At 40.0% G+C, this 26,600-nt stretch overlaps 1 protein-coding gene across 6 annotated transcripts; it reads left to right on the top strand.

Annotated features, from left to right (window-relative positions):
* Window positions 1-1,897: 1,897 nt before the first annotated feature.
* On the top strand, window positions 1,898-26,600 carry smpd4 (sphingomyelin phosphodiesterase 4). 6 transcript variants are annotated; one of them, XM_061874975.1, is made up of 20 exons: window positions 1,898-2,057; window positions 2,720-2,803; window positions 2,877-2,963; window positions 5,195-5,331; window positions 5,417-5,492; window positions 6,419-6,527; window positions 6,628-6,680; window positions 6,760-6,908; window positions 9,275-9,407; window positions 9,489-9,554; window positions 16,278-16,367; window positions 17,101-17,255; window positions 18,968-19,058; window positions 19,440-19,540; window positions 19,619-19,782; window positions 21,303-21,508; window positions 21,982-22,212; window positions 25,125-25,253; window positions 25,322-25,450; window positions 25,530-26,600. In XM_061874975.1, exons 2-20 carry the CDS (start codon window positions 2,765-2,767, stop codon window positions 25,848-25,850), a joined length of 2,466 nt encoding a protein of 821 aa, XP_061730959.1. In that variant the 5' UTR covers window positions 1,898-2,057; window positions 2,720-2,764; the 3' UTR covers window positions 25,851-26,600. The 6 variants fall into 6 exon arrangements, with proteins under 6 accessions (XP_061730959.1, XP_061730957.1, XP_061730958.1 ...); XM_061874973.1 differs by having other exon boundaries at window positions 16,278-16,415; XM_061874974.1 differs by having other exon boundaries at window positions 9,489-9,560.

Here is a 26,600-nt window from a genome sequence, read left to right as displayed (position 1 = left end):
CTGCCTTGACTCACATATGAACTTGAAGGGCCATCCCATTCCTAACCCATAGGGTTCAATAATATGTGCTTCTACCTTTTGCAGCTATTATTGCTTCAGGGCTGTCCACAAGGTTGAGTGTGTTTCTAGGAAATTTCAACCATTTTTCCAAAAGCGCACTGGTGAGGTCACATACTGATGTTGGTCGAGATAGCTTGCCTGTCAGTTCTGTAGCAACTGACTGTGCAGAAAGTCAGCGACCTCTTTGCACTATATATACAGTGGGGCAAAAAAGTATTTAGTCAGCCACCGATTGTGCAAGTTCTCCAACTTAAAATGATGACTGTGGTCTGTAATTTTCATCATAGGTACACTTCAACTGTGAGAGACAGAATGTGAAAAAAAAAATCCAGGAATTCACATTGTAGGAATTTTAAAGAATTTTTTTTTGTAAATTATGGTGGAAAATAAGTATTTGGTCAACCATTCAAAGTTCTCACTGATGGAAGGAGGTTTTGGCTCAAAATCTCACGATACATGGCCCCATTCATTCTTTCATTAACACGGATCAATCGTCCTGTCCCCTTAGCAGAAAAAAAGCCCTCAAGCATGCTTCACAGTAGGTGTGGTGTTCTTGGGATGCAACTCAGTAGTCTTCAATCAATCAATCAATGTTTACTTATATAGCCCTAAATCACTAGTGTCTCAAAGGGCTGCACAAACCACAACGCAAAACACTACGACATCCTCGGTAGGCCCACATAAGGGCAAGGAAAACTCACACCCAGTGGGACGTCGGTGACAATGATGACTATGAGAACCTTGGAGAGGACGAAAGCAATGGATGTCGAGCGGGTCTAACATGATACCGTGAAAGTTCAATCCATAATGGATCCAACACAGCCGCGAGAGTCCAGTCCAAAGCGGATCCAACACAGTGAGAGTCCCGTTCACAGCGGAGCCAGCAGGAAACCATCCCAAGCGGAGGCGGATCAGCTTCTTCTTCCTCCAAACACAAGTTGAGTTTATACCAAAATGGATACATGGATGATACAGCAGAGGATTGGGAGAATGTCATGTGGTCAGATGAAACCAAAATAGAAATTTTTGGTATAAACTCAACTCATCGTGTTTGGAGGAAGAAGAATACTGAGTTTCATCCCAAGAACACCACACCTACTGTGAAGCATGGGGGTGGAAACATCATGCTTTGGGGCTTTTTTTCTGCTAAGGGGACAGGATGATTGATCTGTGTTAAGGAAAGAATGAATGGGGCCATGTATCGTGAGATTTTCAGCCAAAACCTCCTTCCATCAGTGAGAGCTTTGAATTGTTGACCAAATACTTATTTTCCACCATAATTTACAAAAAAAATCTTTAAAATTCCTACAATGTAAATTCCTGGATTTTTTTTCACATTCTGTCTCTCACAGTTGAAGTGTACCTATGATGAAAATCACAGACCTCTGTCATCATTTTAAGTGGGAGAACTTGCACAATCGGTGGCTGACTAAATACTTTTGTGCCCCACTGTATGCGCTTCAGCACTCGCTGACCCCTCTCTGTCAGTTTACCACTTTGACAAAATAAAGGAAAGTTCGGAGATTTGGGTAAATTACAATAATGTGTATTATTCAAAAAAGCTTTTCTACACAATTCATAAAATAAATGTACTGTTGATTCAATATCCCCATCACAGAATGAAAAAGCGTTCATTAACCACAAAAAAGCATTTTAAAAGTTATTCTGAGCGGTAAACTTCTGAGAATTTAAAAAAATGATTTAACTTTGCTTTATGAGGAATTGTAGGTTTCAGATCATTTACACGAGTTTCCCCCGTCCTACCAGTCACCAGACCGCAAGACTCAAGCTATGCTCTGCGTAGTATATGCCACAGGGTGGCGGTAGTGCGCCTAAACTTTTTTTGCCAATTGCAAATTAACACGAAGAAGAAGACAACGAAGGCGGCGAAGAAGAAAATCCAGCCGCCTGTTGCCTACTTGTTTTTTTGAAACGCCAATGGAAGCGTTGGTGTCAAAATTGACATTTTTAAAAATATTTTTTAATCAATTGTGAAGGTTTGTTTGTATGTTCTGCCTCAGTGTTTATGTTTGATTGTAGTAACGTGTTTATATGCTCGTCAAGCTTGTGTAGCTTTCCTAGCAGATAATGATGTATCCTCTCGCCACCGATACCGACTTTTGTTTATTACCGTATATCCTTGAATTGCTGCCCGGGCGCTAATTAATTTAAAACCTCTTCTCACTCCTGCGCTTACCAAAGGCATGCAGTGAAAGTAAGCATGCGCTGATTATTTTAAAACCTCTTCTCACGCCGGCACTTACCAAAGGTATGCAGTAAAAATTTGAGTGTGATGTAAGCTTGGACCTTAAATCCTACTGAATAGCTCTTAATTGTCTTCCCTTTATGCGATTTCAAATTATCGATATTGAAATCAGCCTTCGCCATTTTTAAAATGATGACAGGGGAAGTGTCACTCGTGACCAGGTGGTAATACTAAGCATGCGCTATTTATTTTGAAAAGCGAGTTTGACCCGGCAGTAATTCAAGGCAGGCGCATACTATATGCCCTGCGACAATTCAAGGAAATACGTTATATGCTTCATTATCGAAAAAAACAGATTTAACATTATCCATGTCCTTTTGAACACGTTGATTGAGTTAAAATATGTCTAAAAGTTATTCCGCTTACTTTTCTATTGTTGTTTGTTATTTACAGTAGGACGAGGTCCAAGTGGATATTTGAAGACTTCAAGCAACCTCAATGGCATCCCCAGGCTTGCAGCACCCTGGCTTCCTTCTGGTAAGGCCGAAATGTCCAAATTGTTTCTCTTTGGCAAAGCTCATTTCGATGACATGACGTGTTCTTGCTGCAGTCCAACCTTAAAGCAGATTCGTCCACCAAGACTCTTTTCCATCGGTGTCAGGACCTGGTCAAAATCATCGAAGACTACCCCGCAAAGGTTTGTCATGGTAGTAAAAACACTGCCCTGCTGTGTGTTGCCTTTGTATCATCCATAGTTCATTAGTGTACGGGAGCCTGTAAAGGACTATATTTTTACCTTAGGGGGATGACTCGAATTATACTATTTATGCAAGAATCTAATCTTAAAGGCCTACTGAAACCCACTACTACCCACCACGCAGTCTGATAGTTTATATATCAAAGATGAAATATTAACATTGCAACACATGCCAATACGGCCTTTTTAGATTACTAAATTGCAATTTTAAATTTCCCGGGACTTTTTTATTGAAAACGTTGCGTAACGATGACGTGTACGCTTGACGTCGCGGGCTGTTAGGAAATATGAACGCTGCGCACACACACAGCTAAAAGTCGTCTGCTTTAACCGCATAATTACACAGTATTTTGGAGATCTGTGTTGCTGAATCCTTTGCAATTTGTTCAATTAATATTGGGAGAAGTCAAAGTAGAAAGATGGAGTTGGGGAAGCTTTAGCCTTTAGCCACACAAACACACGGTGATTCCTTGTTTAAAATTCACAGAGGTGAAACTTTACTGTGGATCACAGCGAACATGGATCCCAACCGAATGTCAACCAGCAGGTTTCGGTGAGAAAATTGTGGTAAAAAGTTGCTTCTTATCGGAGATCAGCTGAGCTTGTGCCGCCCATAAAGCTGGCGTCGACTTCCCTGAGACACTGTGCGTCAACACACCCGTGGACACACACCTCCACCTATCAGGTACTGTTAAACTCGCTAAAACACTAGAAACACAATAGAAAGATAAGGGATTTCCCAGAATTATCCTAGTAAATGTGTCTAAAAACATCTGAATCCGTCCCAATGCAATCGCGGTTTTTTTTTTCTCTCTAGTCCGTCTCTATCAATATCCTCAAACATGAATCTTTCATCCTCGCTCAAATTAATGGGGAAATTGTCGTTTTCTCGGTCCGAATAGCTGTTTTTGTTGGAGGCTCCCATTAAAAACAATGTGAAGATGTGAGGAGCCAACAACATGTGACGTCATCGTCTGCAACTTCCGGTAGAGGCAGGGCTTTTTTGTTAGCTAGCAAAAGTTGCGAACTTTATCGTCGATGTTCTCTACTAAATCCTTTCAGCAAAAATATGGCAATATCGCGAAATGATAAAGTATGACACATAGAATGGACCTGCTATCCCCGTTTAAATAAGAAAATCTCATTTCAGTAGGCCTTTAAGAGAGAGTGAGAGGAGGCAGCTTATACAGTTTAACAATTTACTATACAATAACCCAATAAATATACAATAACCAGACATTAATTACACTCATACACTCTTCCCCACTCACACGCTACCTCCCCAATAGAACAACCCACACTAAACCAATCACACAACACACACACACACAGTCTAACCTGGGCCCCTTGGCTGGGCCAGAAGATTGTCCGTTGCGGTCCTGCTGATTCGGTGGTGCACTTAGGGGTGGGTGAGTTGAAACTGCCGGATACAAAGGGGGCGTTGGAGAGGGGGGACACCTCCAGTCTGAAGCGAGAGGAGAACCAGCCTCGTCCTGGGTCACCTCTCTGTCGACTAGTCCGTGAAGGCGTCCCTCGCAGCAAAGTAGCAACAATAGCAAATAACTAAACTCGCTATAATATCCCACACTCGCTCTTCAAATTATACAGTCACAGGGGAGAGTCTATATGACAAACTTAAGGCAAATGTGACTACACCTGCCGTTGGTGAAGTCACGGTGCAGCACACAAGTGCGAGCTGCGGTTAGCATGCACTTCACGTATACTAGCAACATGAAGCGCCCAAATGTCCTAAACTTAAACTAGTGCAACTGATACGCTGTCACTTACAACACTCTGAAATAATACTCTTACTGTGGTTCTTTCTCCGATCTGCAATCGTGGTAAACTGTTTCTGTTAGTGCCGGAACTCTTTTAACAGTTTTTTCTACCAGCTGGCGGAAACGGAACTGCCCGTAACCGTGGCAACCGAAGCCATAGCAACGGTTAAACAACTTAAATATACACTTCAGCTTCCCAAACAAAACTTATTAAATATAAATAAATATTAATAATAATAATAATAATAATGATCCCTTAACAGAAATTATCTCCTAACTGTAGAACTTATTGGAACAATTACACGAACATGCAAACCTTCAGAATAATTAAAAAAACAAAGACAAAAATATTTTTCTGCGCCAATCGTGTTGTGACCTCCTTGTGTTATTCAGGAGTTGCATGGTATTTTCTCGTGGCTGGTGGAGAGCGTCTTCGGAAGTCTCGATGGCGTCCTCGGAGGATGGAACCTTCGCTTTCTGCAGTCCCGCTGCAACGATTTCCCACTCGTTGTGGACTTCCTGAAGCCGAGGTGACTCCTGTCATCCATAATTCACTTTGGGGGTTGTGCGTATGTGCGTTACAAAATATAAACATCTACTTGCTGTCTTCCTCAGTGGGGCCATGATGAAGCTGGTTTACAAACTTCAAGCCGAAGAGTACAAGTACGAAGTCCCTGTAAATTATCTGCCGGTAGGACCACCTCACTTATTTGCTATTATGTTGTGTTAGGGATTGGCGATATGGTTGAAAACCGCGTCACGATATTAGATTTTTATATTGGTCCATACCGATAATTATTGATATTTTTTATAACCTATGGAAAATATAGACCAGGGAAACAAATTAAGTGTTAACATTTTTTTTTCAATTGAAACAATTGGCAACACTAAAATTGGCCCTAATGTGTGAATGTGAATGTGTATGTTGTCTGTCTGTCTGTCTGTGTTGGCCCTGCGATAAGGTGGCGACTTGTCCAGAGTGTACCCCATCTTCCGCCGGAATGCAGTTGAGGCAGGCTCCAGTTATCAAGGCAGAAAGGAAAATAAATGTCAACACAACCATGGAAAACATGCAATCGATCAATGTCAACAATATTCTAAAATCACAATAAACACTAAACAATAACCTCTTTAAATTAAGGTGCATAAATAAGGAATATTTAAAAAAAAAATCTCAATTAAGTGCTTCAAATAGTGTATAGAGTGTGAAATGTAAACATAGAGAAACCTGAGAAAAAACCATTTTTGTCTGAGTTTTGGTTTAATTTTTTGCTGATAGAGACACACTGTGTTGCATTAGAAGGCACGCTATATTGGTAAAAAAAATGTGTTGTAATGACGAATTCAGCTTTAGGAGGTGTATGTGAGGCGTGTTAAGAAGCAGACTTACAATGCCATCTGCTTTAGGGAGTTGGAACAACAAGCTGTCCCATTGTAATGTGTTTGTGAGTGAAGGCGAACATGCCTACAAAATGGACGACCAATCTTTTGAATTTATCCGTAGCGGACCGCCACCACAACAAAAAATAAGTGTTTGCTCTGTCTTTGCTGTTTTGTGGAACATTGCAGTGTGTTTGTTTTGAGTTGTAATTGTGCACTGCATGGTTGCATACGTAGGCTCCAGTGAAAGCATCCATCCAGGAAGGCGTCCTTCCAGACTGTCCGCTTTTTCACAACCGGCCGCACTTCCCTATTTCTGGCATGCTGACTCTCAACATGGCGCTGAGTATCCTTTGTACCTCATGTGTCACATGCCCTTTCATTGACTTTGGGAGGATGAGGTGTTGTAAACTGAATGTTGATAGTTTTTCTTAAATATTGCGCAGATCCTTTTGAGTTCTTCATGTTCTATTTTGCATCCTGTCTCATCACACCAAAGGTGGGGAGAAATGCTGTGTGAAAATTCCGAAACACACACACAAAACACTAATTGGTCACGAGTGTTCATACTGTTTCAGAACTTTTCTTCGGGCCAACACAGTGCCACTGACAGCGCCTACTTTGTATTGGTGGACATGTACCTCAAGTATTTCTTGCCTACTGAAGGAAGTGTACCCCCATCTCCCTTTTCTGACAACAGAGGCTCTGTCAGCGCGCCTCCTGCCAGGTACACACACACATACACCCAAATGACAGATAGCGTCCTCTCCGCAGGTCCTTCACATGCAGTTCAATAACTAAGCCAGTAGATAAGTGCAATTCAACTGACGGCCCATTGGCCAAAATCTGGCCTGGAATTGACATCATACTGGCCCTCGAGTTCAGTTCAAAACTTGCGATGCAAACATTTTTGTAGCAATTTCCTAAAAACACTAGAGTGTTGGTGTTGTTTAGAAACATTTGACCACTGTAAACACATTGGCAGATCAAACTTAACTAGCAAACATAGAACTCTGGGGACCAAACTTGTACATAACCGAGGTGTTCCTTAGGTTACCCTTTAAAACCTCTTCTTTTTGTCAGTTACATTTTTTTCTTTGTGATTTGGGTAACTAAGGTGTTGCTATAGCTTTTTAACTTAAGGTGCAGTCAGTAATCGTTTCTTCAACTTCTTTAGTTGTACTAGTAGTGTTCCTCAAAGTAGTATTATAGGTCCAGAGGTGGGTAGTAACGCGCTACATTTACTCCGTTACATCTACTTGAGTAACTTTTGGGATAAATTGTACTTCTAAGAGTAGTTTTTATGCAACATACTTTTACTTTTACTTGAGTATATTTATAAAGAAGAAACGCTACTTTTACTACGCTCCATTTATCTACAATCAGCTCGTTACTCGCTACTTTTTTTTAATCGATCTGTTAATGCACGTTTTGTTTGTTTTGATTTTGTCAGACACGCATTCAAAGTAGGAACTACGCATGCCTGCGTTTCACCAATCAAATGCAGTCACTGGTGACGTTGGACCAATCAAACAAAACCAGGCGGTCACGTGACCGTCACACGTCGAATCCGACCTAAAAAAGTTGAAAAACTTATGAGGGTGTTACCATTTAGTGGTCAATTGTGCAGAATATGTACTGTACTGTGCAATCAACTAATAAAAGTTTCAATCAATCAATCAAAAGTGTAAAGGAAAAAAGACACTTTTTATTTCAACAGTACTTCCCGTCACAAGCCTAAAGACTGATCGCACAGTTCCTGTCTTCACAATAAAAGCGCCGCTCCATCGCGCCTGCGCTAACAAAATAAGAGTCTCCGAAAGCCTGCGCAAACAAGCAAGCAAGCTATGGAGTTTGCCGTCAATGTATTTCTTGTAAAGTGTATAAAAACGAATATGGAAGCTGGACAAATAAGATGCCAAAAACCAACGACTTTCATGTGATATTAGACAGAAAAGAAGAACTTTTTTTCTCCTCTATTTAAAAATGTGGACATTATCAGCACTATACTGTCTGATTCCAATCAATGCAAGTAATCAGAATCAGGTAATACACCAACTTATATTCTTGTCTTCATGAACGATAGGAATCTATATGTTAAACATGCATGTATATTCATTAAAACACCTTTAACATTTCAACAAAAATGGCAAAATAAAAAACTATAAATTATATACTGTACATATATATGTATATATATATATATATATATATATATATATATATATATATATATATATATGTATGTATGTATATGTGTGTGTATGTATATATGAGGTAGATCACCTCGACTTGGTCATTTATTAAGTAATTGATTAACGTTGAAAAACTTATTGGGGTGTTACCATTTAGTGGTCAATTGTAGGGAATATGTACTGTACTGTGCAATCTACTAATACAAGTTTCAATCAATCAATCAATAAATGCCTACTGAGCCTATGGTGCTGTTAAGTTATTGTGGCTCAATTTGCCTTAATTTTTCTATTTTAATGTATTATTATTTAATATATATAATATTGTTTTAGTTGCTTCAGAGATATTCCTGGCTATGAATTTGCTCATTGCTATTTTTATGTTTTTGTGCATTATCTGTTGCCGTAATTATTAAACGAACAGGTTACTCATCAGTTACTCAGTACTTGAGTAGTTTTTTCACAACATACTTTTTACTTTTACTCAAGTAAATATTTGGATGACTACTCCTTACTTTTACTTGATTAATAAATCTCTAAAGTAACAGTACTCTTACTTGAGTACAATTTCTGGCTACTCTACCCACCTCTGTTTAGGTCCTCTCTTTTTCATCATTTGGGCCATTCAATTGGTGGCCCACACTTCCAAAAAGCTTTTGAACCAGATTTTTAAAAACCTAGAGTGCTGGAATACAAATGAACTTTGACTAGCTTTTTTGCATAATGTCCTTTTAAAAACAGCAGAGCTCTCCTGTAATGCTGACAAAATAAATAGATCAAAATGTCGACTGTAGAGAACACCTGGCTTTACTGAATATACCAAAGAAAATTAATAGCAATTTACTATAATGTCCCTGCATTAGAGACACAAAAAAACTCCACTTCTGTTTTCGTTCCGTAGATCGTCCAACATTTCCTTGGCAGGTTATGGCATCCATAGTCCAAGTCTCTTGAAGCATCACATCTTCCATCAACCCTCAGTCAACGCAGATCCTGCAGCGCAGGAAATCTGGCGGTCGGAAACACTGCTGCAGGTGTGTTTCCGTAGCAATATATTTTGACATAGACTTTCTGAATAAATCAGAGCTTTTGAAAATGTGTGTGTGTGTGTACAGATGTTTGTAGAAGTGTGGCTCCATCACTACTCTTTAGAGATGTACCAGAAGCTTCAGTCTCCTCAGGTAAAGGTAAGATCATCAAGTGACCCTCCCCCCTCCACACACAATGCTCCTCCCATACCCCCTCACTGCAGCGTTGCATGGCTGCCTGTGTATTGGCCGACCCCGCCCACCGCTCATCAAGTTTTTTGTTTTCCCATGGGAAGAATAAAGGCCAGTGGAAGTCAGGTATAGGCTGGGATCATAACGCAGGCGTGTTCTTGTAGAGCTGCTCGACCTCCCGCATGTTTACTCTCACTTTATGTTGCATGGTTCTGAGGTCAGCCTGAAGTCACATTGAGGTTTGTGTAGATTAACAGCGGATTTGGGGGGGATCTCACACGCACACACACCTTACACCTCTACAACTCATCAAACGGATTTCTGCACTAACACGCTAAAATAATCAGAAAAGTCAGTTTTGTGTCATCAAAATTCATATCCTATGAGTCACAGTGAGACTTTTGGCTGGTTTTCTTTTGAAAAAAAACGGGTAATGCACTTGATGTTGAACCTTTCCTCCCCCTCTGCTGTTGTCTGACGGTCTTAAATAAGTATCCTGCATTGTGACCTTCACCCTATTTTTATGCTCAGCCGCTGAATGTGCCACACCCACACCCACCCTCACCCTGTTGTCCAAAACCAACCCCATACTCTTTTCAAAGAGGACTCGTTTAGTTTGTTCAAAAGATTAAAAAAAACAAAATAATAAGATTCTAAAAATTAGTTTATCACATAGAAATTACGACCACACTTTAAGCCCTCTTTTGGAGCATGTACATGCACACCTGTCTTGTATTAAGCCTACTTTTATATTATTTTGTTTTTCATGCACTTTTAGCACAACATATATTTTTAAGAGTGAACATTCACTGGAAATAGTGAACCAGATAACTATGGAAGTTTTTAATTGACATATTTGTAATATTCAGAAATGGGTAAGATGGAGAAGATTGAATTGAATGATCCTTTAAATTGTAATTTTATTACTTTGTGGAATATACAGTAAGTGTATTGAACCTATTTATTAGTTTATCATAACCTATGAGAAAACATTTTCACATTTTCTTATTTATGTGAAACAAATGTTATGCTCTTTTAAATTAAACTTACATTCGTCCCTCGCCGCATCACGCTTCAATTTTGCGGCTTCGCCACATTGCACATTTTCAAAAAGTATTTTTTAAAAGCATATTTTAAAAGTTATTGGTCCTAAATTAAGATTTTCAAGCATAAACACGGCTAAAAAAAACTACAAATATCAGTACTACAGTAATATGCTACTGGGGGAGACCAAACCAATCAGTGCGCACTGTTCAATATTGTGGCCACTGATTGGCTCAGCCTCATTATTACAGTATATTAGATTAAAATAATGTAAAAATGATTAACGGTTGTTATTTCATGTCTAGAAGGATTTGTTCTAATTAAAAAACAAATATTTAAAAGGTTGTAAACAAGTTTTCATGCTGTACCTATGAAAATATTTGATCCATAACACCTGGGTTGAACATTTAGTCATATACATTTTTCTTCTTTGCAGCTTAATTCACACGACGGTCAAGCAGCTTCAGCAAAGCATTAAAGTCTAAAATTTGATGTGCATTTTTGAGCACACTTAAAAATTGGTGCCTTTGGTTTGTCAGTCAGACCAGGGGTAGGGAACCGATGGCTTTAGAGCCAAATGTGGCTCTTTTGATGACTGCATCTGGCTCTCAGATAAATCTTAGCTGACATTGCTTAACACGATAAGTAATGAATAATAACATTCAAATTATAAATCATTCTCATGCATTTTAATCCAACCATCCGTTTTATATCGCACCTGTTCAAGAAGTCGCATTAATGGTAAGAAGTATTATATTTATTATTGGTTAGCTTTAGAATAACTATGTTGTTTGAAAAAATAAAGAGACATATTATACTCAAAATGTTGGTCTTACTTAAAAAATGCAGGCATTTAGTTGTATTCAGTGTTAAAAAAATATTATAAGGCTCTCACGGAAATACGTTTTGAAATATTTGGCTTTCATGGCTCTCTCAGCCAAAAAGGTTCCCGACCCCTGAGTCAGACGGTTAGTTGGCAACATTATTCAAAAAAATCTGGGCAGATTCTGATAAAAATGTTCAGGAAATGTTCTAAGTTGAATAAGGAACAGCTGATTAGATTTTGCGGCTGATTCGCATTTACGTTTACTTTGTGAGTTTCACTTTCTGTATATGTGTCTGTGGCCCCAACGCCACCCACAGAGACAAAGACAATGACGATGACTGACAAGAGAATTCACTCTATTTCGTTTATTCTACTGTATTTAACCCAAAAGTTATGGGCAGATTTTGATCAAACATTTAGGAAATGTTAGTAATGGGACAAGGAAAAAGCTATTACATTTTAGAGGTGATTCCGATGACCGTCTGGCTACAGGACTTTTTACTTTTGGGAGCTAGGGTCTGTCGGAGGTCTGTGCCCGCTGGGTGTTTTAAAATAAAATTTAAAAAAAGCCAGTGTCTCACCACACATCACTGCTAACATAACATGTACATTATATTGCCAAAAGTATTTGACCGCTTGCCTTGACTCACATTTGAACTTCAAGGGCCATCCCATTCCTTGATGATAGGGTTCAATATGATGTGGGTCCACCTTTGGCAGCTATTATTGCTTCAAGTCTCCTGGGAAGGTTGTCCACAAGGTTGCTGAGTCTGTTTTTAACAATTTTTGTGCATTCTTCCAAAATCGCACTGGTGAGGTCACACACTGATGTTGGTCGAGAAGGCCTGGCTCTCTGTCTCGTTTCTAATTCATCCCAAAGGTGTTCTGTTGGGTTCAGGTCAGGACTCTGTGCGGGCCAGTCAAGTTAATCCACACCAGACTCTGTCTTCCATGTCTTTATGGACCTTGCTTTGTGCACTGGTGCACATTCATGTTGGAAGAGGAAGGTGCCTGATCCAAACTGTTCCCACAAGGTTGTGAGCATGGAAATGTCCAAAATGTTTTGGTGTCCTGGAGCATTCAAAGTTCCTTTCACTGGAAGTAAGGAGCCAAGCCCAACAACTGAAAAACAACCCCACACCATAATTCCTCCTCCACCAAATTTCGCACTCAGCACAATGCAGTCCGAAATGTACCGTTCTCCTGGCAAACTCCAAACCCAGACTCGTCCATCAGTTTGCCAGATGTAAAAGCGTGATTCATCACTCCAGAGATCGTGTCTCCACTGCTCTAGAGTCCAGTGGCGATGTGCTTTACACCACTGCATCCAACGTTTTGCATTGGACTTAGGTGATGTATGGCTTATATGCAGCTGCTCGGCCATGGAGACCCATTCCATGAAGCTCTCTGCGTACTGTACGTGGGCTAATTGGAAGGTCACTTGAAGTTTGGAGTTCTGTAGCAACTGACTGTGCAGAAATATGGCGACTTATGCGCTTTACCATCCACTGACCCCTCTCTGTCAGTTTATGTGACCTGAGTTGCTGTTGTTTCCAAACTCTTACATTTTTATATAATAAATCCGACAGTTGACTTTGGAATATTTAAGAGTGAGGAAATTTCACGACTGGATTTGTTGCACAGATGGCATCCTATGACAGTTCCACGCTGGAAATCACTGAGCTCCTGAGTGCGGCCCATTCTTTCAAAATTGTTTGTAGAAACAGTCTCAATGCCTAAGTGCTTGATTTTATACAAGAAGTGATTAGGACCCCTGATTCTGATCATTTGAATGGGTGGCCAAAAACCTTTGGCAATATAGTGTATGTGTCCTTTGTGTATCAAAGTTGATGACATACGTGAAAACAGAATGGAACGTTGTATTTTAAAGGTTTAAGGGTGAGATCACTTAATCTTTAAAATGAAAGCATTAAAACTGCGTGACTTAAAAATATATCATAAAATGTCATAATTGAAAATATTCTAATCAGATATTTAAAAATCTGTAGACATAAATATTGTGAGGAATAGTAAAATAAAACTGGCAATATTATTTCTGTAAAAGAAGATTAGTCATGTAATAAAATATATGTAATCTTAGATGGACAAAGATAAGAAGACAATTTTTCATTTGGTACCAAGATGTTCAGAAAATTTTCATAAAATAAGCCTCTGTCCATCCATCCATCCAGCAGTCGTCATAAAAATTTAAAAAATGTGTATTTAGTCATCATTTTCAAAATGCACATTCTGATAGGGTAAATCCATAGGTAAATGTTTTTTGGTGTTCCAATCGTTCAAATAGAGAGATCCGAAAGAGCTGTCATAGAGTCCCGAAATAAGTGTTTCATAACGGTAATAAAGTCAAAGAAAAACAAAAGTGCATGGAAGGAAAGGCTCTTAAAACATTACTTTCATCATCTTGTGGAATAAAATCGGACAATTATTGGGTCTGTGGCGATCACTTTGTAAAATGTTTGTTTGAACATTTGATTTGTTTAAGAAAGTTTCTGTGATCCAATTGAGTTTATTCTCTACTATGTTAGTGGTTGAGAGCAGAACTTAACAAAAGAAAGGAACAAGAGGTCGCAGTAGTTTGTGTTCTTTTGTTGTTGCTATGCCTAAATACTGTATTACTACAAAGACCTGGTTGTGCACATAAACTAACATCATGTTAAGTCCTATTAATAATGTGAATGTTGATTAAATCCACTGTATTTCCATTGTCCATTTTCATAAAAGGGACTGAAAGTTTAGTTGTTGTCGTTGTGCATGAAAGCCAAGTGTTTATTTTACATGGATGAAATTTGTTAGCATCAAGAAAATATCCTTTATGGTACAGGTAATAATAAACCAGATGAATTAATCTCTCGTAGGCTCAACAGCATATACTGAATATATATATATATATATATATATATATATATATATATATATATATATATATGAGACAAAATATGAACTTCAAACTATAAAAACTACTGCAGACATGAATTGTGGATGACAGACTAATACTTGTAGCAGGATATCAACTGCAACCAAAATTATCATTTTTGTAGTTAGCATCACGATCCCAGTAGCATTCGTTATGTCAACCAAATTTGCTACTTACCGTTGTACGAATAAATCATGTCTTTCACGGATTAATGTTAAACTTGTGGTGTGCCTCCAATCTTTTCTTCTCTAAATACTGTAAGTGTCAAATGAAGTGAGGTTTGAGCAAGCAGTAACGTCTTGGTGATGATAAATGATATAAATCATTAAAAAAAAATATATATTGAGTGTATAAAGTCACTCCATCCTATTTTAAATATATTTTTCATGATTGCTTATACATTTGCCTTTGAACCTTTCAAGATACGACCAAGTCTGCACGGATTCAGTTAAATAAACAGCAGCCTAATGGGACCCCAGACCATTGACTGAAACCAGGAAATACCCAGATGTGCCTTTAGGTCACATGATTGCAACACAGCTATTGTTTCCTACTTGGCAGAAATTAATTTTGTAGCGGTCATGTCTGAAACCATTTAACAGCGATAAACGAGGGATGACTGTAATTTGATGCATGTTTTGTACTTAAATTTTTGGCAATTAAATTGTGGAGTAATTTATTTTGTAGTGCAAAATTACGACTTAAACATCATTAAAACACCCTTCCCTAATCATCTACGACCAGGTTTTGAACCCAGTACCATTGCCTTACAATGCTGTGCGCCACTGGAGCCAAATGAGAGTGTGGGTAAATGTCAGTGATGGAGAAGGAAGCAGCTAGGAATATGTTGAGTGGTAAAATTTCATATGAAGTGCCCTGTCGTTTATTATTGGCAGATAAAATGCGCTACTTTGCACGAAATGGGGACCGCCCACGGATCACAGTGCCCTACGCACAGTGTGTGTTCTAACCGCTAATCATAAGTCTTCAAATGCTGAAAGGAGGTCTTCAAGTGATACAAAACATATAGGAGTTTTTAATGTTTAGGACATTTTACACTCGAGTTCCTCTGTTGAAAGTCGTGTTTACAAACCTCAGGGATGAGAATTATTCCTTTTGGAATGTGATTACTTAGAAGAAAAATCACGTGCTTCAAAATGTCTTTGGTTAGGAGACAAGTGTAGACATTGGATTTCGAATTTTAAAATGAAAAGTTCACGCTGTGGTTGAGTTGACTTTTACAAACATATTGCATTTAGAAATTACAACCATTTGACCTTTTTAAGTCTTTAAAGTATTTGGACATTTGATGTAATTGCAAATTAAACTTTTGAATGAAACTCCTTTGAGTCAATGACCATCTAAGGACATTACCATTTTCTAACATTCTTCTCTTACTTTCCTTCCTACTTTTTCTGTTTTTTCTCTTTTTGTATTGTTATCACTGTTGTGTCAGATGTCCAAATACTTTACTAATTCATTTTGTGTGTTTGAAGTCTATACTCCAACCAAATCTTGTTTTATTTCAAATCTGCTGTTCCAAAAAGGCAAAACTTGTCCGAATGCCTTTGGACCTAAACATGTGTGTATTTATTCATACCACATGTGTTGGTTAGCTTGAAATAATTCTCATCCCTCATGTCTTTTGTGGAATTAAATGTGCCTTAGTCAATATTTGATTTTTGTCTCCTCTGCTCTTCCTCATTTGTATTTATGAACAACTTTCTTTCTGTTGACTCTTTCCTGATTGTCACCTTCCTCCTTTGCCTCTCTTTACTGCTGCATCACCACCTCCCTCTTCCTCCTCTTCCTCTTGTACTTTGTGCCATGTTCTCTCGTTTTCCTCATCTTCCTCCCCCTGGTGGTTACGGGTCAACAGCTGGCGCTGCTACAGTACCGCCTCAGTATGTCCAGCATGCCGTGCCAACCTCACGTCCCATCAGGCTCTGGGACCCTCCACACCTACCAAGTACTTAAACCTTTTCATTCACCCCCGCCCCTTTGGGGCCTCCTGGAGGTAAACTTCAGTCACTTCAGGTCCCAGTCAAGGGTCGTTTTTGGAGATCTGGTAGTGTCATTGAGGTGCTTTGTCATCCACGTGCTCCACTAATTTGTGTTAGACACACAAACATATAATTAAAAATATTGTTTCACTCATATTTTACCTCCCAGTTTCTCCGAAGAAGTACTCTTGATGGGATGGGTTATCCTGTCTTGAATCTGGCTTGGTTGCAGTCCGGTATAGTGTGTGATATATTTTAATTGTGCTGCTCTGCATGTGACGCATATACCAACAAAATGCAAAACATGCATTGTTCATGCTATAATTACAGCAAATGAGAAGATGTAATGGAATTGTGGCATTTGTAACAAAGATGCTATGGCCTTGAAATGAGTGCTGAGGTCTTGCCTTTCAATCAGAGACTAAATACTTCATCTGTGGGTTTAAGGTATTAAACGTTTCTGGGCGACGTCCAAAAGAGTTGAATCACTTGGCCTCAGAAAACCAATGTGACCCAACGAGTTGGCTTGAGTGGGACCTCCGTACTCTATAAAACAGAGTTCTGCTGCCTGATTGGCTTGACAAGGACTAGAGGGGTTTTGATTGGCTGCTTGTGAAACGGGCGTCAAATTGAGCAGAGGTGGGGGTGTCACTTTCAACTATCAAGCTCTCTGTGACTTGGCTTCCGGATCTTTTCTAGGAACCCTTCAGCCCGACTGAGGAGCACGTGCTGGTGGTACGTCTCCTGGTCAAACATCTGCACGCCTTCAACAACAGCCAGAAGCCTGAGCAGCTGTCATCCTCTCCCACGACCCACTCGCATGCCCACGCCAGCCCGCTGGAGGAGTTCAAGAGGTCATCATGGTCGAACATGTTTTGGTGGATGTCTGGTTGTACGATGATTGAGAACTGGACGTCAGCGTCTTAGTCGCTGCTGTTGCTGTGACATTCTAGTTTCATACTTCAATTAAAATTCAAATAGGTCCAGATGCAGAACATTTTCCCATGCGAAGGGCCGGATGATCTAAAATCCAGAACCAATTTTTACAAATTCAGAGGCGATTCAGCAGCAGCAGTAGTAGTTTGCTTACACCTTCGTAAGCAAGGCTTCGTGTTACAAATTGTATTTCTTGGGGTTTACTTTTTACAACAGCTATACCATAAAGTTTGGTTATTATGCAGGTCATGACATGTAAATGGAGCATTGTTGGCATTTTTGGGAATTATTTTTAAGTGGCGAAATAGATGAATCCCATTAGCTACATTCTTAGCCACCTTCTACTAGTAGTTTTTTTATAGTGTTTACCCAAAAATTAGAAAGTTGTGTGTTCTTGTCTCACGTAAGGAATATGAATATTGGGCAAAATAATAATAAAAAAACAAGTGCAGTTCCCCTTTAAATAATTGACTAGAAGTCCAGGTTTGGATGGGACGGCCTTTGGGTCCGGATTCGGTCCTCAAGCAGCCAGTAAGTGAACCCTGCTCCAGTGTATGGGTCCCTTGACATGCATCATATGCATTTTTCTCAATACTATTGCTTTTATTAAAATAATAGGGTTGTGCCTAGTTGTTTTTGGGTGCGAGATGGAAAAGGGTTAGGTGTAATCATTTAATTTGCATAATTGGCCAGTCGTTTGCAAAAAGTGAGTAAAAAAGCCAAACAAATATGTTTAGAACTACAAACAAACTTTCTTATTTTGCTTTTCTTTGTCTTACTGTTTTAATCCTATAGATAAGGTGCCTAAATGGCAACTGGTGCTTGTTGAGGACAGAATATACATGTGTCCATTTTAAAATCTCCAGTCTCCACTAGATTAGTTTCTGGTCGCTTTTTTGAAGAAAAATAACCATAACGCTCTGGTTGTTTGCTAAATGTCGCTTAGTTGGAAATACTGACCTCTCCTGCTTTGCTTTTTACTCTCTGGCAGACCAGGTGTGATTTAATGTGTTTATGTGTAAGGGTGAACATGTCACTACAAATAAATTGTTGTATGAGAAAGTGTTATTGTGAATGTAATTGATCATTGTAGTTTCGTTAAAAATGAAGTTTGTGATGTGTTGCTAAATTGGATGTGGTTGTGTCGTTATCGCTGGCTGGAGGTCATGTAATCATTGGGGTTTGTTTGTCTGTAGTTAGCAGCATAACTCAAAAGGTTATGGGTGGACTCTTATGATTCATTCAGGAAATGTCTGAAATGGGATAAGGAACAAGTGCTTAGATTTTGGAGGTCATCCAGTTGATTTATACTATATTACTTTACATTAGGAACTACTATGTGTGCGCGTGCGTGCGTTTTCCCCCACTTCTGCCTGCCTGCAGAGTCAAAGAGAGTTGATGAGTGGTTAGATGGTTCACTGTTTATTTAATTCCGCTTTAAATGGATTAAAAACTTGGAGGAAATTTGGGATTGAAATAAAGGGTTCCAGTTTTGCGAGTGATCTGGATCACGAAGTGGATTAATTATTTTTTTAAACTTAGTTTTCAAGTTGAAAATGTACTTATTGTAAGAACAAGTGCACGCTGTTTGTCAGTCATGTGCTTTACAAAGTTTGTTTGTCTCCTGCAGGGTGGTGGTGCAGCGTTTTGTTCAGCAGAAACTTTTCCTCTTTCTGCAACACTGCTTTGGACATTGGCCTCTGGATGCATCTTTCCGAGCGGTAAGTCTCAAATAATGTCAAATAACAGTGACTCGTCATGATCTGGGTTGCAGTTAACGTGGAGGAGAAGAAAATCCAGTTAACGTGGAGGAGAAGAAAATCCTTTTTCTGTTGGGGTCTTTTGTATTTGTCTAATTGTCAAATGTATTTTCTTTGTAAGAAAATACATTTTGATGATGACATAAAGTGCACACATTTAACTTATCTTCACTCACAGATGACAATATTGCTTCACTAATATCGCTCTCCAAGCTGTCAACTATACCTGTCCATAACGCATGTGACCATTTAAAAGTAGTTGTGAACCATAACGTTTGACAAACCTGATAGGCGAGAACATGTTTTTTTCATCAGCATTCCCTTTATCCTTTTTTCATTGAGGTGTTGGAGACTTGGCTGAGCTTCATCCAACCATGGAGATACAGTGAAGAAAAGACCACCAGCCCCCCAGCTGAAGGTGACAGAAGCGACCCCGACAAATGGTGACATTACTCAGGTCCAAGAGTCAGTCAGAGGTCGCTTGCTGCTCTGGCTGATAATGACTTTTTGCTGACTTGCAGGGAGTCGTTTGTTGAAGAGAACCTGCTCGTGTACACCAAGCTCTTCCAGGTCTTCCTGAATAGAGCCCTCAGAATGGACCTGGTCAATGCCAAAAACGCTCTTATGGTCTTTCGTGTGGCTAAAGTGTTTGCTCAGCCAAACCTTGCTGAGATGATCCAGAAGGGTAAGAACACGACCAAACTTGCTTGAAAACTGTTAAAGAATATTTGAGTCCAAAAAACATATTTATACAAGACACATGTTGTTCAAAGGTATTATTGTTTTGTTTTTTGTTTGTTTTCCTATATTATTTGTATTTATTTAATTCTTAATTATTATTAGTCGGGAGGTTCCGATAAATGGATTTATGTAGCCGATACCGATCACATGAATTAATTATACATTTTTCAATTTACTCAGTGTGTGCTATTGACAGTTTAACAATATTAACACAATATTTTAACTACTTTCTTATTCGCTTTTATAAAATACAATTGTTGGAGCAAAACAATGTCAATAGTACATAATAACTAAACAAAATAAAAAATTACTGTCTACTACTCTTGTAATTTCTTAGATTTTTGCCCTCAAAGTTCTCCTGACTCCTGGGACTTATTCCCTGAATTTGGATGACATTAATGAAAACAAGAAAAAATGATTTTTAAGAATAGAAAACATTGATATAATCACTGAAATACCGTTCATATACTGATACTACCCTTGGTGTTGACACCACCAGTTTATAGATTGAGCCGCCCTCCATGCGGTGTACTGACTGACAATTATAGACATCATTTTTGTAGAAACTGCTTTGGCTGCTGGGGCGCAGGAAATTCTGCACCCATATTGAAAGGGGTGTCTCCTTTTATTTTAGCAGCAGAAATGAGGAAAAACATGAAGCCAATTCATTGTCCTGCATAATCCTGCTTAAATCGGCGCACCATGGAAAACGGGTCACAGGATATAGGAGTGAACATTACTATTGTTTGCATTTTGTGAATCAAAGATTGTTGTACGGTATTCATGCACACCAGCAAAATTGTTGCAAGGTGGCTTCAAGCTAAGATGGAGATGTTGCCCCTTTCAAGATTGCTTGAGCCAAAACATTCTACAAACCTGATAGGCGTGAACATGTTTTTTTTTTTTCCATTATGATGGATAGAAATGATTCACATGATTTCTATGGTGACACATCCATAGTTTGGGTTTTATTATCCCCTCTCTAGACTCTTAATAATCTACTTGTTCATTTCCTGTTAGTAGCTGCTTACATTCTACTGTACCGTTGTTGCATCTCCACTTCTTAAAGTTCTTCTTAAAATGTATTATGTTGTTAGTTTAGTTAGTTAGTTAGTTAGTTTGTTCTCAGTGCTAAACATGGTTAGCCCCATTCGAAAACTTGATAATGATATTGGTATTGATACTTAACACACTAATGCTTTTTATTTACCACAATGGAGGTGATTCTTAGTAACTTAGGGGAGCGGCTCCATGTATGGAGACACATTTAGCTGTTTGCTAAACAGCTAAGTGACTAAAAATAAATATGAGTTAGAGGGGATTGTTTGTGAGATTTAAAGAACATTAATCAGCAATCACATACTTTTTTAAGATGAAGGCCGATACTGTATGAAGACCAGTTGATGAGCACATCCCTAATTATGAGTACATATTAAAAGAGATATAATTTGTTCCTTTTTGAAGCTGAGCAGCTTTTTCTTGAGCCGGAGCTTGTCCTCCATCATCGGCAGCCGCGAGGCTTCCTGACCCCGAGCCAAGGAGGCAGCTTCCTGTCGTCACGACAACGCATGGTGACTGACGCTGTGTTTCGGGTGAAAAGTCACGTGTACTCCTTGGAAGGCCAGGACTGCCAGTACAAGCAGATGTTTGGTTCCGAGCTGCGAGCCGTGGTAAGCCGCTGTCGTGTAGTTATATTTGTGCAAAGCCAGATTTTGTGCGCAAAAAGATATGTTTTGCATGCACATACATTATATTTTGAAAATAAATTTGACTCAAGTGAAACATCTAATCGTTTGGGACACTGCGTTGCATATGTGCCAAGAAAGCAACCAATTGGAAAACTTGAGAAATGTACTCTCTAACTAGCTGTTTGGTTTCCAATTAGGTTACGACGGTCCTACACTACGGACAAATGTCCCAAAAAAACTTCACAAAGTTGGTATAACCAAGTGAATAAAACAAATTAGCTGTGGCCGTGGTGCACCAAGTTGTTTGTCAGTTACTGACTCCATTAGCTGGAGAACTAATGTAACAAGCAATCCAATTGGAAACCAAACAGCACAGTTATAATTCTATGATGTCGAAATGTTCTTTTGAAGGGCTCGCTCAGCGATATAGTGCTTTTATTTCTTTCTTCTGTCAGGTGGCGAAGTTGATCCAGATCATTGCACAAGCCAGACAAACGGCTAAACGGATCTCAGATCAGTCGACTGAGGCGGCAGCCAACAAGTCTTTCCTGTCTTGGTTCACCCCATCTTTCTCTGATATGAACAACGGGCTTTGTGGAGCAGACCTGGAGGACAGTAACGAGTTTCTGAAGAAGACTCATGAGTTCTTGGACCGAGCGTTGGAGAACCTCTGTGGCATCTTCAAGGTCTGTTCCCGTACAAAGATGAATGGAAACATATTTGCTAGCATTAGTAGCTGCTCCCTGCTGAGATCATTTTGCACTGGAATGGAATTTAGTTTTCAATACAACCTGTCCAAGAAAAGACATACAATAGACGGGTAGACAGAACAAGAAGCCTGATGGGGACGGCGTGGTGCAGTGGGAGAGTGGCCGTGCCTGGTTCAATCCCCACCTAGTACCAACCTCGTCACGTCCGTTGTGTCCTGAGCAAGACACTTCACCCTTGCTCCTGATGGGTGCTGGTTGGCGCCTTGCATGGCAGCTCCCTCCATCAGTGTGTGAATGTGTGTGTGAATGGGTAAATGTGGAAGTAGTGTCAAAGCGCTTTGAGTACCTTTAAGGTAGAAAAGCTCTATACAAGTACAACTAATGGGTTCCCATAAAGGCGGCGGCCGATTAAAAGTTAGGGGGAAAAAAGGTAAATATGGGGGGAGAAGGTGGAGAAACAAGCAAGTCCAAAACTAAGCTCCTGGGGCGAGGGCTCAGTTTGAGCCCAGAAATAAAAAACCGAGAGCAAAAAAAAACATGAGCACATTTTACGACACACAAAACTTGTGACTTGCAACACAGCTGAGGGGACGGGCATATGGCCCAAGGCTAAAACCAGCAGGGGCACTACTTCCGTTGTTCCTTATGCTGCAGCATAATGGACAACGCAGCGATGTATGCCTGAAGAGGCGCTTGTCTGCCGACCTTGGTACTCTTGTTTTTGGGATTACCCAGCCAGTCAAATCAACGATTCAACAAACTTAATGGAAGACAGGAAAATAATTACAGGTTTTTTCGCTGCGGTGTCTTTGGGGGATTCTTTTAGCAAAGACTTTGCCAAACCGTTCCAGCGGGAAAGTGAAATCCCGATTAGAATGTATGTGTTTGATTGGGCGACAACAAATTTAAACATTTCATGTTTTCACGTCCCTTCCTTGTCCTCAAATCACTCGGAACTTGCCTTGCAGATCAGGCGGCTTCTCCACGATGTTACCCAGTTTGCGATCCATTTCAGAAACCACACAAGTCTAATTGCCCACAGCTTTGACCATCCTTAAATAATTTGTGGCAGCTTTGGGGTACATTAAGTGGCTGCCGGCATTTTCCAAATTTGTTGGTACACCAGCGCAACATTTACGGCAATCAACAAATGTCATGCTATCATGATTCTGAATAGGTAGATGTCTTCATAATCCTCGACTGAAAGAATCGGCAGGCACATGGCCCTCAGTTTCTTTTCAGTCCATCGTGTGTCCATCAACAAATCCTCCGTCAGGAAACGCAGGTTTGCCCAAACTCAAGCTTCTCATTGAACAGATCACATCAATCAATCAATCAATGTTTATTTATATAGCCCCAAATCACAAATGTCTCAAAGGACTGCACAAATCATTACGACTACAACATCCTCGGAAGAACCCACAAAAGGGCAAGGAAAACTCACACCCAGTGGGCAGGGAGAATTCACATTCAGTGGGACGCCAGCGACAATGCTGACTATGAGAAACCTTGGAGAGGACCTCAGATGTGGGCAACCCCCCCCCTCTAGGGGACCGAAAGCAATGGATGTCGAGCGGGTCCAACATGATACTGCGAAAGTTCAATCCACAGTGGCTCCAAGACAGCAGCGAGAGTCCCGTCCACAGGAAACCATCTCGAGCGGATCAGCAGCGTAGAGATGTCCCCAACCGATACAGGCGAGCGGTCCATCCTGGGTCCCGACGAGCGGTCCATCCTGGGTCTCGACTCTGGACAGCCAGTACTTCATCCATGGTCATCGGACCGGACCCCCTCCACAAGGGAGGGGGGGACATAGGAGAAAGAAAAGAAGCGGCAGATCAACTGGTCTAAAAAGGAGGTCTATTTAAAGGCTAGAGTATACAGATGAGTTTTAAGATGAGACTTAAATGCTTCTACTGAGGTAGCATCTCGAACTGTTACCGGGAGGGCATTCCAGAGTACTGGAGCCCGAACGGAAAACGCTCTATAGCCCGCAGACTTTTTTTGAGCTCTAGGAATCACTAATAAGCCGGAGTCTTTTGAACGCAGATTTCTTGCCGGGACATACGGTACAATACAATCGGCAAGATAGGCTGGAGCTAGACCGTGTAGTATTTTATACGTAAGTAGTAAAACCTTAAAGTCACATCTTAAGTGCACAGGAAGCCAGTGCAGGTGAGCCAGTACAGGCGTAATATGATCAAACTTTCTTGTTCTTGTCAAAAGTCTAGCAGCCGCATTTTGTACCAACTGTAATCTTTTAATGCTAGACATTGGGAGACCCGAAAATAATACGTTACAGTAATCGAGACGAGACGTAACAAACGCATGGATAATGATCTCGGCGTCTTTAGTGGACAAAATGGAGCGAATTTTAGCGATATTACGGAGATGAAAGAAGGCCGTTTTAGTAACGCTTTTAATGTGTGACTCAAAGGAGAGAGTTGGGTCGAAGATAATACCCAGATTTTTTACAGAGTCACCTTGTTTTATTATTTGGTTGTCAAATGTTAAAGTTGTATTATTAAATAGAGGTCGGTGTCTAGCAGGACCGATAATCAGCATTTCCGTTTTTTTGGCATTAAGTTGCAAAAAGTTAGCGGACATCCATTGTTTAATTTCATTAAGACACGCTTCCAACTGACTACAGTCCGGCGTGTTGGTCAATATCATGAGAGGCCAGTTGATCCATTCCATTGTTTGGAATTTGGAGATAAGTGCAAAATGAGTCTCCAACAAAGTTAGGACAAGAAGCAAAAGCAGGAGAGATACGGGAGTGGGAAGAGAAGCGTCCGCCTTCGTTGAGAGCCAGGCAGAAGCATAAGGCAAACATGTACTTCCTGTGGTGACCCTGAAGCCCCACTTAAGTTTTTACTTCTGTTATTCAGCTGAGCCAGAGTCAGCTGACTCAGCTTCTCTCCAGTGTGACATCTTCTCCGGTTGATGGCGAGTCCAGACTGCCGGATTGCATTATGGGACAATACGGCCTCATCCTCACAGACTTGGGCAGGAAGCAGGTAGGACATTTTGAAAGAGTACCTCCTTGTCTCGGTTAGGTCATACGTTTTCATTGATTTTTGTGCAGATCATCAACGGACTGCGCCGGTTTGACATTCAGTACCAAGGCGACCCAGAGTTGCAGCCAATCAGGAGCTACGAAAACGCACTACTGGTCAGGTTCTTGTACAGGATGTCGTCTTTGCTAAACAACAAGGTGAAACAAACTTTTACTCCAACAACGCCGACTTCCTGTGTGGTGTGTGCACTCATCATTTCAATTGCTCTGCCCTCAGTTTGGAGGTCACATGACTAGACTGTGTTCGCGGCCGGACTTTCTGGGTCGCCTAGGTCGGCACTACCTAGCTGATTGGAGAGTACCGTGCGCTCTGACACGTAGTCCCACATCACCACGGTGGTTGGACAGGAAGCAGTCTGCACGTGTGAGCTTGCGTCCGCTGGCCAGCTACAGGACGCTCTTGCTGCTGCTGCTGTGCTACGCGTTCGGCGCCATCTTTTCCTACGGGCCCGTGTCCTGCACACTCTTCATTCTCACTGCTGCATTCCTATACGCCGTGGTCATGGCTGTGTTTGTGGACAAATTGAAAACACAATAGCGCAGGCGTCTGGGTTGCTTGACTCATTCTACTTTCAGGACATGGTCAGAGAATTGCAGATTCTGCTTATGCTCTTCTGCAGTTTTCACCTCAAAAATATATTCTTTACAAAATGTTTTGTGGTGTTGTTGAATGAGCGGTATGATTTTTCTCAAATATGAAAAGCAGGAATGAAAGGACAGATAACAGTTTAAAAGGTCCTGGGAATGAAGTGAAATATCCACTTGTTGCACAACAATACACACAAAACATTTTTTTTTTCGCCAAAGCTGGACTTTTTTTTTCTTCACCCTGACTTCCTGGGAGATTTAAGTAGGAGCTAATTCCAAATAGTAAATGGCTTTCAATTGTCCTCTGTCTGTCACTATGAGTTGACAGATATATTTTACAGATATTTTTTGTATTATCTCATTATACATTTCTTCAGTTTGCTGTGTGTGTATAAGTTATAAATAATAGTGATGCTACAGTACATGCACATATAAATAAATGAGGATCAAAGTGTAAAATGTATTTGATTTTAGGAGTTCAATTAAGGTAAAGGCTTTGGAAGTTTTTTCAGTTGCTTTGGGCAGACAATAGTTAACAGTATTAAAATTGTAGACAGTTTTGAAATGCATTTTTTTTTAAATCTTTTATTAGCATTAATCTCTTATCAAATACATTGTAAAAATATTTCACTCTGTTGAGTCTAAAATGTAGTTTTTTTTCTTTCTAGATTGAAGTGAAATAAATTAACTTCCAAAAATA

This window comes from Nerophis ophidion, linkage group LG16, assembly GCF_033978795.1.
Source record: "Nerophis ophidion isolate RoL-2023_Sa linkage group LG16, RoL_Noph_v1.0, whole genome shotgun sequence".
Classification (NCBI taxonomy): domain Eukaryota; kingdom Metazoa; phylum Chordata; class Actinopteri; order Syngnathiformes; family Syngnathidae; genus Nerophis; species Nerophis ophidion.
The sequence above is the reverse complement of the archived record's forward strand: the minus strand, read 5'-3'. Positions and strand labels throughout refer to the sequence as shown.